General features: G+C 34.6%; 1 protein-coding gene across 4 annotated transcripts in view; it reads right to left on the minus strand.

Annotated features, from left to right (window-relative positions):
- The window catches only part of LOC125649191 (centrosomal protein of 112 kDa-like), a 36,387-nt gene that overhangs the window by 482 nt on the left and 19,409 nt on the right, over nt 1-16,496 (minus strand). For all 4 annotated transcript variants that reach the window (XM_056167166.1, XM_056167164.1, XM_056167165.1 and 1 more), the window contains 15 exons: nt 15,373-15,527; nt 14,759-14,888; nt 14,231-14,323; nt 13,803-13,862; nt 10,866-10,945; nt 10,540-10,675; nt 9,830-9,937; nt 9,356-9,538; nt 4,825-4,968; nt 4,238-4,324; nt 4,022-4,137; nt 3,735-3,831; nt 2,406-2,495; nt 1,988-2,053; nt 1-1,452 (listed from right to left, as the gene is read on the minus strand). The exon at nt 1-1,452 is cut by the window's left edge and continues 482 nt beyond it. In XM_056167166.1, coding sequence (XP_056023141.1) covers nt 1,309-1,452; nt 1,988-2,053; nt 2,406-2,495; nt 3,735-3,831; nt 4,022-4,137; nt 4,238-4,324; nt 4,825-4,968; nt 9,356-9,538; nt 9,830-9,937; nt 10,540-10,675; nt 10,866-10,945; nt 13,803-13,862; nt 14,231-14,323; nt 14,759-14,888; nt 15,373-15,527 — 1,689 coding nt within the window. In that variant the 3' untranslated portion in view covers nt 1-1,308. The remainder of the gene's footprint in view (nt 1,453-1,987; nt 2,054-2,405; nt 2,496-3,734; nt 3,832-4,021; nt 4,138-4,237; nt 4,325-4,824; nt 4,969-9,355; nt 9,539-9,829; nt 9,938-10,539; nt 10,676-10,865; nt 10,946-13,802; nt 13,863-14,230; nt 14,324-14,758; nt 14,889-15,372; nt 15,528-16,496) is intronic.

Below are 16,496 nucleotides of genomic sequence, written 5' to 3' on the forward strand. Positions count from 1 at the left end.
CATGTACACTACATAAAAAATGTAAGGGAGAAAACTTGCACCTGAAGTCCAACATGGTCTGTTCATTCAGAGGGTTCATTAGAAAGGACCTACTACCTACAATGTCAAACACAGCTCAGAAAGTCATCATTTTTCAGTTAACCACCAATAAAGTAGATATTCAACTCATAAAGTACAAATGTTCATCCCATCAAGGAGATATTCAACCAGTAAATAAAAGATATCCAACTAGTAAATAAGATATTTTCAACCAGTCAAGGAGATATAATCAACCAGTAAATAAGATATTTTCAACCAGTCAAGGAGATATATTCAACTAGTAAATAAGAGATATTCAACCAGTCAAGGTCAGATATTTAACCAGTAAATAAGAGATATTCAACTAGTAAATAAGTGATATTCAACTAGTCAAAGAAAAATATTCACAATACCGTATCTGAATACAGGACTTACAAACAATTAACTCGGTTGTACCCTGTCAAAATAATTGCTTGCATGTACAATGAATGAATTATATAAAGAAAAAAGATATATGGACTCTCCTACCTATCGATAGCTGATACCGCTATGCATTACCGCTGTGTTTCTAGAGTCTAGTGTACTGGAAATTTTGTCCATTCTGCATGTAAAATATGAATTACTCGGATACATGGAATGTCTTATTCTAAGTGATTAGTTAATCAACACTCACGGTAACATACACATACACTGTAGGTTGTTATCAACAAGGGAGGAACAACACGGACATACATGAATAATACAGATATTGTTCAGTGTTAGAAGTCACAAGGTATAATGATTCATTGTAACACTGCTATAGAAAATGCCTAGTGCATTTACAAATCCATTCAAATTCACATGGTAAAACATTCTCAAATACATGACATGTCATTTGTATAAAGCATGGTACATGTGTATGTAACGCAAGATAAGTTTGTGTTAGAACAGTAACTCTGTAAATGTGGTAATGTATGTGATAAACGATTGATACATGAAGGGAATTGGTGATCCGAGTAGCACAAGTTACTAGAATATTGCCCGTATTAATGAAAACATACACATGGATTACAGAATTTAGTGTGGCAAACAATTGCGTAAAAATATCACAGTCAAATCTTTGTCATCAGCACAGTTTAACAGCAATCAACCTCTATTTCTTTAACTTTGTCATCAGCACAGTTTTACAGCAATCACCTTCTATTATAAAAAACCTCAGGTAAAATTAGGACACAAAAGTTTTCATAGTAATACTGATGACCTAAAATTCTGTACACATGACAACCAAAGGATTCACAATGAGGCCCATCATCAAACAGCTTTGATGGGTGAACTTGAGGAGAACTGGCCAAGGGGGTACTTGTGTTTGAGATCCACTTCCTCCTGCAGAATTAGAGTCTTCTGTTGTAGAGAGTTAATCTGAGACTTCAGGGCTGTAATGGTATCTTCTAGTTCCTTTGTAAGAGAAAGTAGACCAGCGTCAGTTATACTGTTTAATACCAAACATTACGTATATCAGTAACCAAGTATTATAAATATCAGTTGATTCAGTAGCACTGTTAATAGTTAACGGACATTATGTATATCAGTTGATTAAGTAGCATTGTTAACAGTTACCAAATATTACGTGTATCAGTTGATTGAGTTGTACAATTAACAGTTACCAAATATTACGTATATCAGTTGATTGAGTTGTACAATTAACAGTTACCAAATATTACGTGTATCAGTTGATTGAGTCGTACAATTAACAGATACCAAATATTACGTATATCAGTTGATTAAGTCATACAGTTAACAGTTAACAAATATTACGTATATCAGTAATAACAAATATTACTTATATCAGTTGATTCAATCACACTGTTAACAGTTAACAACTTTACCAATTGATTAACTTTTCTATAATACACTTTGTAACACAGTAACATTTTCCAAATCTTACACAAATCAATTGAATTTCTTTTCGATCATTTGATCATCATCATACCTGTCGGACAGAAGAAGGAACAAGTCCTCTCAATTTTTCCTCAAATGACAATTTCAGGTGTGTTATCTGGAAGAGAAATTGTTTGTGTTAAATAATGCAGTATTCAGGCACATCATCACCCAATACCGATTCAATCAGAAGTTCCAGTGTGGGACAGGAAAACTTGTAGGTTTAACTACCGTATAAGTCGTATTTTTAGCGATACACACACTTTGCAATTTTCCAATAAAAATGGGTATATATAATTAGCGAGAGTTAATTTTAGCAACTTTATAATTCCAAGAAAAATAACTATTACCTACAATATGGAGTAAATTGTTAGCGATATTCAATTTTAGCAATCTCAACACCCTCACTAATAATGCCAAAATTAAATCCTCACTAAAAATTCTACTTATACTGTATCTAATGAATTCACCTTTTCCTCGTGGTCTGCTCCCGCATTTTCGAGCCTTCGCTCTAGCTGCCTGTTCCGAGCCTGCTGCGAATCTATTTCTCGTTGTAGACTCTAAAAGTAACAATCATTTCCATCATTTCTTTATACAATTTAAAGTCAGCTTTGTTTTTTTACTCTACCCCAGAAAATGTACAAAATTTAAGTATCATTACACTATAACTGGACCTGAATATAACCTTCATCAACTTATACAAAACTACTAATATTATTTAACCTTCATCAACTTATACAAAACTACTAATAATGTCCGATTTTGTATGTAAACGTACCTAATTAAACAGACAGCACATCTTATTGCTATATAGTATTTACATGTATACTGTAAGTTGCTTTAATTCCACAGTTCTTATAAGGACACAATCGCGATGATTTTAATTTCTTATCATAAGAAAATCTACTTTTAAAATTCCAATTACGAAAGCATTGGCATATTTTAAATATATTATTCACTAGGAGTTTAATTTTGCAGAAAAATGATAAATTGTGAACATAGTGAAATTAAAACCACCGTGTTAATTTCCCAGTCTACAGTCAGTCTAATATTGATATACATGTACATAATTATACAGAGAATGTGTCTTGTCGAAGTACAATATTTAGAGATTGATCTAATGCTGATGTAGACATAGAAAACACATATTATTCATATCTATTTGATCATCAATCTTATGCTAAATAGAGAACAAATCTATAAATATTTCCGTAAGATCTATACTACAATTGTGCTACAGTTCTATAATTCTACGATCGTGCTACAGTTCTGTAATTCTACAATTGAGCTACAGTTCTGTAATTCTACGATCGTGCTACAGTTCTGTAATTCTACGATCGTGCTACAGTTCTGTAATTCTACGATCGTCCTACAGTTATGTAATTCTACAATTGAGCTACAGTTCTGTAATTCTACGATTGTGCTACAATTCTGTAATTCTATGATCATGCTACAGTTTTGTAATTCTACGATCGACCTACAGTTATTTAATTCTACAATCGACCTACAGTTATGTAATTCTACAATCGAGCTACAGTTTTGTAATTCTACAATCGACCTACAGTTATGTAATTCTACAATCGAGCTACAGTTCTGTAATTCTACGATCGACCTACAGTTATGTAATTCTACGATCGACCTACAGTTATGTAATTCTACAATCGAGCTACAGTTTTGTAATTCTACGATCGTCCTACAGTTATGTAATTCTACAATCGACCTACAGTTATGTAATTCTACAATCGATCTACAGTTCTGTAATTCTAATTCTACAATCGAGCTACAGTTTTGTAACTTACATCCATGTTACTGTTATACTGTTTCTTGACGGATTTTTTCTCCTCTTCGTACCGATGTTCAATGTCCTGGCATTTTTTATCTCCCACATTACGAACCCTGTCAGAGGAAAGAGACAGGTTTGTATCAGGTGTCATAAAAAAAACGGTATTGATACTCATCATTAAAAGTGTACTTTTCGGTCCCCATTTCATAGTGTGTCCCTTTTCAAACATGCGATTCTTCCTTGCATGCACCATTAACATAGTCACCTTCAAACTTTAACCTCCCCGTCTTTCATCACACTGACCTTTTGACCTCATCTCTAAGATGGTTGATGTTGGCCTGCAGTTCCCCCATGGTCTCTGTTGCTTTCTGCCCCCTCTCGTTATACTCTCTCTCAATGTCCTTCAGGCGGACGTTCGTCTAAAAATAAAAGTAAGTTCATGTCCACGTAAAATTGAGAATGTTTCTCATTTAAAAGAAATTGACATCTCAAATCTGGAAATAAGAAAGGCTGACTTACTTTCTCCAGCATCTTTTCCAGCTCTGTGCTATGAGTTTTCTGCAGATCTAATCTCTGTTGTTCCATCTCTGATCGCAATTTTATCACCTAAGAAATGTAAATACTCACTCGTTAATATCATTTCTCTAATTAATACATCTTAATCTCTGCAGCTTTCTATTTTCTGTAATTTCATTCAAAATCTAACTGTTCCTTTACAATGATGATCAAAAATTTTCCCATTTTTTTTATAAAAACCTGAATAAACTACAAACATTTCACAGACATATTGCGGAACTTTGACATCCTCTTAGGACTTTCTTCTTGTCACAGTCACTGAACTTGCGTAATAAACCTAGCATCCAAATTAATCATAGTTTGGTTACACGTCAATAATTGTCTAAAAACAAACATTTCAATACAGACCCAAATTTTTATTCCTCTGTCAAAATAGGAACATTTTAATACAGAGCCTAGCCTTTACTCTTCTATTTTAGGCAATAATTAAAGTACAAACATTTCTGCACGAGCAATGACCAACAATACCGAACCTAGCCTTTACTATTTTGATTATGGATCGTGGACTCGGTCCATGAACTCAGACTCACCTCGGACTCGTGTTCTCGGAGCATTTTCTGTTTCTCCTCCTCCCTGAGCAGTCCGAGTTCTACCAGCTGTTGTTTCCTCAGTTGATTAGCCTGAACCACCTCCTCTCGTAATTCCTGAATCTGTCGCTCATGCTGAGTGATCTTCTGAAATACGCAGCAAAACAAACCTGTGTATGTCTCGTGACAGAAATCTCTATTATGTAGTTGTCATATCCTGCTCATCCTACTTCCAAAATATCTAACAAGGGGCATCACAAAGTGGAACTTATCAACTACAGAATAACAGGGGGCATCACAAAGTGGAACATATCAACTACAAAATAACAAACAGTGGACATCACAAAGTGGATCATATCAACTACAAAATAACTAACAGCGGGCATCACAGAGTGGAACATATCAACTACAAAATAACGGGGCATCACAAAGTGGAACTTATCAACTACAAAATAACAAACAGTGGACATCACAAAGTGGATCATATCAACTACAAAACAAGAGGCCCATGGGCCTAGAATCGCTCTTCTGATACATTGTAGAATAGGCAAAAATTCTCACCAACCAAGATTCATCAATTAACAAAGTTTGATGATGTTAAGTCAAATAGTACCTGAAAATTTAAATGTAACTGTCCAAAAGTAGGTCACGGTGACCTACTTTTGGTGGACACACACTGAAGACTCAAGATGCATTAATTGACAAGTCAAATAGTATTCAAATATAGCCGTCAAATTCCAAAAGAAGGCCACGGTGACCTACTTTTTGGTCGACACACTCCAAAGACTCGAGATGCATCAACTGAAAAAGTTTGATAACTGAAGTCAAATAGTATCTGAAATATTCAGATATAAACGTCAAATTCCAAAAGTAGGTCACAGTGACCTACTTTTTGGTCGACACACTCTGAAGACTCAAGACCCATCAACTGACAGAGTTTGATGATTGTAAGTCAAATAGTATCGAAATATTCAAATATAGCCGTCAAAATTTAAAAATAGGTCACAGTGACCTACTTTTTAGTCAACACACTCTGCAGACTCAAGACCCATCAACTGACAAAGTTTGATGATTGTAAGTCAAATAGTATCTGAAATATTCAAATATAGCCGTCAAAATCAAAAAATAGGTCACGGTGACCTACTTTTTAGTCAACACACTCTGCAGACTCAAGACCCATCAACTGACAAAGTTTGATGATTGTAAGTCAAATAGTATCTGAAATATTCAAATATAGCCGTCAAAATAAAAAAATAGGTCACGGTGACCTACTTTTTGGTCAACAAACTATGAAGACTCAAGATGTATCAACTGACAAAGTTTGATGATCCTAGCTTTCATAGTGTGCAAAAATATGCATCTAAAATTGAAAATGTGAAATTTGAATGTCTGCAAAATTCAAAAAGTAGGTCACTGTGATCTGAAATAACCTAAAATGTATTCATAAATGATTAGCCATAAAATTCAGAAAGTAGGTCATGGTGACATACTTTTTACATGACGCAGTTCAAGGTCCCAAGATCCATCAACTGACAACTTTTGATGATCATAGGCTCAAAAGTGTCCAAGATGTGCATCAAAATCCACTGAATAATAATTACCTGCGAAATTCAAAAAGTAGGTCACCGTGACCTACTTTTGTGACAACATGATATTAGGTCCTAAGATGCATCAACTGACAAAATTTGATGATCCTAGTCCTTATACTAAGCAAAATATCAAAGTTTTAACAAAACAAAATTTAAGGTCAACTTTGAAGTGACCTTGAGACCACACCCTTTGCCCCAGGATGATGCCTTGAACAATTTTTTATCTACAACCTATCCTCATCCTTATGCATAAGTTTGGTGATAATTTCCCCAGTGGTTCTTGAGAAGAAGATTTTTTAGCAACCACTACTTTTGTTTGCATTTTCCTAATTATCTCTCCTTGTTAAAGGGTCACAATCCTAGTTTTAGTACAAATGAAAGCCCTTGGGCCAAGGATACCCTGTGACAAATTTGACAAAAATTGGTCAAGGGGTTCTTGAGATATAGCCCTTTTTCCAAAAAGTTGATGCACACCACATGCCAGACATATGGCCATATGATTAGCTCTTTGAGCCTTCAGCTCAGAAGAGCTAATAACAGGGGGCATCACAAAGTGGAACACATCAACTACAAAATATCTAACAGGGCGCACCACAAAATGGAACACATCAACTACAAAATATCTAACAGGGCGCACCACAAAATGGAACACATCAACTACAAAATATCTAACAGGGCGCATCACAAAGTGGAACACATCAACTACAAAATATCTAACAGGGCGCATCACAAAATGGAACACATCAACTACAAAATATCTAACAGAGGGCATCACAAAGTGGAACACATCAACTACAAAATATATAACAGGGCGCATCACAAAGTGGAACACATCAACTACAAAATATCTAACAGGGCGCATCACAAAGTGGAACACATCAACTACAAAATATCTAACAGGGCGCATCACAAAATGGAACACATCAACTACAAAATATCTAACAGAGGGCATCACAAAGTGGAACACATCAACTACAAAATATATAACAGGGCGCATCACAAAGTGGAACACATCAACTACAAAATATCTAACAGGGCGCATCACAAAGTGGAACACATCAACTACAAAATATCTAACAGGGCGCACCACAAAATGGAACACATCAACTACAAAATATCTAACAGGGCGCATCACAAAATGGAACACATCAACTACAAAATATCTAACAGGGCGCATCACAAAATGGAACACATCAACTACAAAATATCTAACAGGGCGCATCACAAAATGGAACACATCAACTACAAAATATCTAACAGGGCGCATCACAAAATGGAACACATCAACTACAAAACATCTAACAGGGCGCACCACAAAATGGAACACATCAACTACAAAATATCTAACAGGGCGCACCACAAAATGGAACACATCAACTACAAAATATCTAACAGGGCGCACCACAAAATGGAACACATCAACTACAAAATATCTAACAGGGCGCACCACAAAATGGAACACATCAACTACAAAATATCTAACAGGGGGCATCACAAAATGGAACACATCAACTACAAAATATCTAACAGGGCGCACCACAAAATGGAACACATCAACTACAAAATATCTAACAGGGCGCACCACAAAATGGAACACATCAACTACAAAATATCTACCAGGGGGCATCACAAAGTGGAACACATCAACTACAAAATATCTAACAGGGCGCATCACAAAATGGAACACATCAACTACAAAATATATAACAGGGGGCATCACAAAGTGGAACACATCAACTATAAAAAAACAGGGGGCATCACAAAGTGGAACACATCAACTACAAAATATCTAACAGGGCGCATCACAAAATGGAACACATCAACTACAAAATATCTAACAAGGGGCATCACAAAGTGGAACATATCAACTATAAAAAAACAGGGGGCATCACAAAATGGAACACATCAACTACAAAATATCTAACAGGGCGCATCACAAAATGGAACACATCAACTACAAAATATCTAACAGGGCGCACCACAAAATGGAACACATCAACTACAAAATATCTAACAGGGCGCATCACAAAATGGAACACATCAACTACAAAATATCTAACAGGGCGCATCACAAAATGGAACACATCAACTACAAAATATCTAACAGGGCGCACCACAAAATGGAACACATCAACTACAAAATATCTAACAGGGGGCATCACAAAATGGAACACATCAACTACAAAATATCTAACAGGGCGCACCACAAAATGGAACACATCAACTACAAAATATCTAACAGGGCGCACCACAAAATGGAACACATCAACTACAAAATATCTAACAGGGCGCATCACAAAATGGAACACATCAACTACAAAATATCTAACAGGGGGCATCACAAAGTGGAACACATCAACTATAAAAAAACAGGGGGCATCACAAAGTGGAACACATCAACTACAAAATATCTAACAGGGCGCATCACAAAATGGAACACATCAACTACAAAATATATAACAGGGGGCATCACAAAGTGGAACACATCAACTACAAAATATCTAACAGGGCGCATCACAAAATGGAACACATCAACTACAAAATATCTAACAAGGGGCATCACAAAGTGGAACATATCAACTATAAAAAAAACAGGGGGCATCACAAAGTGGAACACATCAACTATAAAATATCTAACAGAGGGCATCACAGAGTGGAACATATCAACTACAAAATAACTAACAGGGGGCATCACAAAATGGAACACATCAACTACAAAATAACTAACAGGGGGCACATAAAGTGGATCATATCAACTACGAAATAACAGGGGGCATCACAAAGTGGATCTTATCATCTACAAAATAACAAATCAACTACAAATTTATAAGCATGCACACACAAAACCTGCAGCATCAAATGACTATATTACCACTGACATCAGTGATACAGACTAAAGTGTTACCAAATCATCACAAAGAAGAATTGGACTTGATGTTTCTTACCTTGGTATCTTTATCTTGCTTCTCTTGAACTCGACATTTCAGTTCATACAACTCGTTCTGATGAGTTTCTTTAAGGTTGTCCATTTCTCTCTCATGCTCAGAGATAACAATCTCCTTTTGAGTGTGGAAGTCTTTCAACATCTGAGCTTTCTCATGTTCCAGGGCCATTTTCAGTTCTACAGTCTACAAGAGAGGTGTGAAGTTTCATGATTTGCAAAGTGCTATTCTTTTAAGCGGATGAACAAAATGCTTAAAAAATTGTTGCATGTGACTAGAATTTAATTGTGGCTCTTGTGAAAATGCAGAAAGAAATTACTTGTTGACAACTGAGTATTCACTTTAACAACATCTACTCATAAAATTTCTAGCAGCTAAAACTGAAAATTGAATTCATTTCCTTGTCAGAATCTGAATAGTACGAGTATTTAAACCTTGGAACATTTTCTAAAACATGAAATAAATCAATCACTTAACCTTTCTTTCATGTTGATTTCTCTCTTCATCAAGCTGTTTAGAAAATTCTCGACATTGTTTTTCCCTGGCTTGTTTTGATTTGTTCAAATCATTTTCTACTCTTTCCATCTGAAATGCATGTACATGAACATCAATTAACAATACTATCAATAGTTGGTAATTCAAATCAAATTGATTAATGTAAATGGATTTCAAAGTTTTCATCATAACTTATTACAAAATATTCTCAAGACTTTTAAAAGTATGAAACACGTTTTTCATTTATAAACAGGTTTGTACTATCTGGTCAATTATTTTGAAGTCAGCACCAATGTTACATGTATCCCAAAAACAAAGATACTTTTCTTATTTGTATAATAGTCTTGGTTTTACTAAGAAAATCTAAAATTCAATTACATTTCAAAATTTTAAAAATAAGTCCACACATAGTCATGATACATCTCCCTAACTAAATAAGTCCACACATAGTCATGATACATCTCCCTAACTAAATAAGTCCACACATAGTCATGATGAATTTCCCTAATTAAATACGTCCACACATAGTCATGATACATCTCCCTAACTAAATAAGTCCACACATAGTCATGATACATCTCCCTAACTAAATAAGTCCACACATAGCCATGATACATCTCCCTAACTAAATAAGTCCACACATAGTCATGATACATCTCCCTAACTTCCTGGTTCACTTCCTGGTTCCTCACCTGTTGTTTCATTTCATCATACATCCTTGTCTGGTTCTTCTCCACCTGTAGTTTAAACTCCTCCAATGACTTCTCTGACTGCAGCAGCTGATTCTTGTTGACTTCCTGCAGTCGTCGGACCTCTTCCTCTTTATCTCTATAAATAAAAATTCATGAACTGTGTATCAGTATATCTCACAAAACATGCAGTATATAAATGGTGTTGACACCTTGTTACAGTTTGCAAGTGACACAAAACAATACATTTTCTATGCATTCCTTAAAAGTTGAGTTTTCAATCCCCTCCTTTAGCGACCTGGAAAATGTATGCACAGTCAGTTTCTCACCTAACGGCTTCCTCGAGTTTCTTGATCTTTTTCTGGTTATCTTGGTCTGTTTGCTCCATTTCATTTCTTAAACCTCGCACCTAAAAACACAATGATTCAGTCATTTTTTAAACCTCGCACCTAAAAACAAAATGATTCAGTCATTTCTTAAACCCCGCACTTAAAAATACAATTCAGTCATTTCTTAAACCTCGCACCTAAAAATACAATGATTCAGTCATTTCTTATACATTGCAACTAAAAATACGATTCAGTCATTTCTTAAACCTTGCACCTAAAAATACAATGATTCAGTCATTTCTCAAACCTCACACCTAAAAATACGATTCAGGTTTTTTAAACCGTGCACCTTAAAATACAATGATTCAGTCATTTCTTAAACCTCACACCTAAAATTACAATGATTCAGTAATTTCTTAAAACTTGCACCTAAAAATATGATTCAGTCATTTTTCAAACCTCACACCTAAAAATACAATGATTCGGTCGTTTCTTAAACCTTTTACCTAAAATTATGATTCAGTCATTTCTTTAACCTTACACCTAAAAATACAATTCAGGTACCTAAAATAATGATTCAGTCATTTCTTAAACCTCGCACCTAAAAATATGATTCAATCATTTCTTAAACCTCGCACCTAAAAATACGATTCAGGTTTTTTAAAACCTTGCATCTAAAAATATGATTCAGTCATTTCTCAAACCTCACACCTAAAACTATGATTCAGGTTTTGTAAAACCTTGCATCTAAAACTATGATTCAGTCATTTCTCAAACCTCACACCTAAAACTATGATTCAGGTTTTTTAAAACCTAGCACCTAAAAATACGATTCAGTCATTTCCTAAACCTCGCACCTAAAAACACAACGATTCAGTCATTTCTTTAACCTCGCACTTAAAAATACAACGATTCAGTCATTTCTTAAACCTCTTACCTAGAATTACAATGATTCAGTCATTTCTTAAACCTCGCACCTAAAAATACGATTCAGTCATTTCTTAAACCTCGTACTTAAATACAATGATTCAGACACTGCACTGAAATATAGGTACAAGTTTTTTTTTCTTATATATATTTTCAAAAACTTAATAGCTTGTGTTTTAATAAACTGAAAACTTACCAAGTACTTTTCTTTAATGACAATCTATTCCTAAAAACTAGTACACACTGTACATGAATAAAAACTTTACGACATAATTAAACCTACACCGGTTCAATCACTACACTGAATATATTTGATCATTGTTAATTGTAACACACAAAGATGTATTGTATTTATCACTGGTAAATGTATATATGGATTTTTTAAAAGTTAAATCTGTAACATACTAGTACGAATTCATGCTTGTTGAATCAATTAGTTTACAAAATTCTGCAGTAAGAGAAACTTATCAGTATTAATAGACTTTTGATCAATTATACTATTGATAAATATAGACTTTTGATAAAGGGTGTTAAAATATTTCAACAAGAATGCTCTATGGTCAAATATCACAACCATTTTCTTTGATTAATCACAAGATAAAAGTTCATTGTTTTAACCATTCCTCTGTTGAGGCAAATTCTACTCTCTATAAGCTATCTACGGATTCATCAAAAAACCTTTCACAGCTTTGAGGTGACCATAGGGCTCTCTTACCATACATACTCGCCTATAAGTTGGATTTTTGGGAGTTAAATTTGGTCCAAAATTTTATGTCCGACTTATAGGAGTGTCCCAAGAAGATTAGTATTTTTCTGGATGGCGTAATGTATAGCCTAGTATATTTTAAACAACAACATGGACAAAATAAACAAAATAATAACTGTTTAATTTGCTGAGAATAAAAAGTGAAATATCGATGTCATATCCCAAAACATCATTGGAACATGGATAAATACATAAAGAGTATTGATATGAAATTAATTTGTTCGGAAAAAAATATCGAAATATCGGCTCATTTCTCAAAACATTATTTGAAACACAGGTAAAAACATTAGAGTATTGATTTGAAATTGTCAACTGATTCTTGAAAAAAGTTGGACGGACTTATAAATGGGTCAATGGCAATTCCCTCCCAAATAACCTAAAACCTATACAACCGACTTATAGGTCAACCGACTTATACAGTAAGAAGCCATATTTTTTTCATTTAAGTTTCATGTAAGTTTTGCAAGCTCTGTTAAAAGCTAGTTAGTTCACACAATATAGGTTTTTGGTCATCAATATGAATAAGTCAAGTGCATGAGCACCATCTTACTGTTTCTAAATTGGAAACCAGAATTTCCTCAGAAAATTTTCTGACTTGAAGTCTGATAGCAGGAAACAAGAAAAGCTAGAAAAGAACACACACTCAAAAATCAAAACTGGTCTTACACACCATGCAGTGATCGCAAGTCTGTTAGTGGTGGGTGATGATGATTTTTTTATTTCACAATTTTTTTTTGGATAATGGGGCAATGAAATTCGAAATTCAGTAATAAAAGATGTATTCACAAGTAGGAATATGCATACTGCCCCTACTTTTTGAAATTAGACAAGTTACAAAAATAGGAACTTCTGACTATCAAACTGGAAGAAGAATCGTAGGAAAAGTATGTTTGTGACATCTTTCATGTACAATGTAAACAGAGTTTTTTCTTTATCTCATGTATTTTATATGAACACTTATGTTATACATGAAATTTTAAATTACAGTCTGAATTAGGACCCACTAGATTATCAGCTGTCTTTGTTTTACAGCAGAATCTGTTATGAAATGTACATGTATGTTCATAAACTAAAGATGTACAAATTCATGAAGGAAGCAAAGTTCTTTCATGATATTGATGAAATTACTACAAAACATTTCCATTTGTTACAAGAAACACAAAATCTGATGAAAGTTGAAATCCAAAACAAGCTCTGGTTGCTGTCTACTGACAGGAAACGTCCTGTTGACTCCATACAATTACCTGTTTATCATGGAGATTTTCCAAATGTAGTTTATCTTGTTGATGATTTTGTTCCAATTCCTGTCAAAAATTAAGGACGATGAAATGCAACTGACAAATTACATTGGTTTACCAGTTAGTAAATGCACAAGGTAGAGACAGGCACAGAAAGCACACATTTCCTAAGAACCAAGTGTTGGTCTGTACAGTAGTTGAAGGTAATCAAGCAAAATTTTGAGCTATCTAGAAATGCAAGAACAAAATTGTGTAATCAAAATGTTACATTGTAAAAAAAAAAAATTTACTATAGAAAACAAATCAACAGGGAAGAGATCAGTGTAATAAAGAAAAAGAATCTGCCCTAAAGAGATCAGCTGATAGAGAATTTAAACATCTGAGCCGTCGAATTGCAGGAGAAAGGTTATTGCTTCATAAAATGGTTGTCTCACCCTCATTTGTCTCTGGCGCTGTTCCTCGGCGTCTTTAAGTGAACGTTTGTACTGGTCCAAAGACTGCTCCAACTCAGATATAGAATCAGAAGCCTGAAACAGTGTGTCAACTTTAGCATTCTTACAATGTGTAACAGCATTTCTGTAATTTCTACACGGTATATATTGGCTCGTTAAGAATCGTATCTGCACACCCTGACCTACCTGTGCTGTGTTTAGCAGCATTTACTTCCTGCTTACCTGTGCAGTGTTTAGCAGCATTTACTTCCTGCTCACCTGTGCAGTGTTTAACAGCATTTACTTCCTGCTCACCTGTGCTGTGTTTGACAGCATTTACTTCCTGCTCACCTGTGCTGTGTTTGACAGCATTTACTTCCTGCTTACCTGTGCTGTGTTTAGCAGCATTTACTTCCTGCTTACCTGTGCTGTGTTTAGCAGCATTTACTTCCTGCTTACCTGTGCAGTGTTTAGCAGCATTTGCTTCCTGCTTACCTGTGCAGTGTTTAGCAGCATTTACTTCCTGCTTACCTTAGCAGCTGCAATGTTGTGTTCCTGTTTCATGAATTCCAGACTGGCTTCCATCTTGTTTTTGAGCGTCCTCATTTCCTGGTCGCCAGTTTCCACCGTCCTTTGGTGTTCTTTTTCCAGATTACTATATCTGTGAAAGCATAAGAAATATAATGTATAACAATGTCAATATGGATTGGTGTAACATTACAGTACAACCATAAATGATTCATTTCTTTTTGAGCATTCTAATGGTATGTCACCAATGAAAATCTATTACACAGCAACCACACATTTTCAGTATTTCAAAACATTCATATTTCCAGTGTTTTTGCCTTTGATTCATGTATCTTTACAAATTGTAATGATAGCCATTTCCTCATGAATGCACTGCAGTTGTAAACAATGTGCATATGAATCTTGATAAATATAGTACAAAAATGTATGTCTATTCTAATGGCTGATAATTCCGACAGAAAATGAAGTAAAATGTAAATATAAAAAATAAATATCATTTTGATATCAATTTCTCAGACAGAGATTGCCTGCACAATGCATTCTTTTCTTAGCTTGGTTTTTGCTGATCAGACATTTTTGAAGAATTCTATGTAACATGAAGTTGTGGGTGTCAGAACCTTTCTCTCAGATCCTGCAGGTCCCGACTACATCGCTCCAGCTTGGTTTCCAACTCCATCTTGGACTGTTCTAGAGTTTGTTTGGATTTCATGTTTTTATCTGCCTCTGACATCAGTTGGTGAACCCTGCCCTCAAGGTCCTTGATTATGGAAGCCTGCAATAGTTTAGCATGTGCCATTAAAACGATGAGGTCCAACCTCATCCACTTCTTATCAAAGCCTGTAAAATTTTACATGTGCCATTGTAACACTGTTCCCATACATTTCTTTATTTTAACCTTGGTAAAGACCTGTACTAAATACTTTTATATTCTATACACAGATATTGTTAACTTTTTACAAATTTTCAGAGTAGCTAGCTTGTTATTTTTAGCTTTAAAAACATATTGACACATGTTGGCACTCCTACAAACAATATCCATGCACTACTGACCTCTAGGGTCATTCATATGAAATTAAGTACCAAATCATTTTCAACTGTTACAAAAAATTTCATCAGGATTTCAAATACAGTTTACAATTTGTTTTTCTTTTCTGTTACTGTCATTACCATATTGTATAACTATAACATGATATGGTACCACTGCAAATTATAATTTCCTCAGGATTTCAAATACAGTTTACAGATTGCTTTTCTGTTCTGTTACTGCCATTACCATATTGTATAACTTTACTATAATATGATATGGTACCACTGCAAATTATAGATGAAAACATTACATACTCGCATGCTGCTACAGAAACCCCCATGCAGAACTGTACGTAAACATTCAATATATAGTCATTCAGCATGCATACATATTTTTCAGTCCAAACCATGAATGCATTATTTTCAGACTATTCTGACAAAGTTTACGGTTGACACCTATAGTTACATGCTGTGTAGAAATAATCCAAGGAAAACTAAATTTTGATGCAGTCTTATTTAACATTTTCAGTGGTGATGTATTGTAATTTATCCATGGAATAAAAGTGATGTTTTCACACTGTGAAATAACACAAGTGATTATCTCCACATTGTAAGATAAAACCATAACTGCCTTTGTTTTGAAAGTCATCTATACTGTGAGTTATTTAATGAAAATTAATTTGTCATCTCTTATGAGATTGATCACTGTTTGCTA

This window comes from Ostrea edulis, chromosome 5 (assembly GCF_947568905.1).
Source record: "Ostrea edulis chromosome 5, xbOstEdul1.1, whole genome shotgun sequence".
NCBI lineage: Eukaryota > Metazoa > Mollusca > Bivalvia > Ostreida > Ostreidae > Ostrea > Ostrea edulis.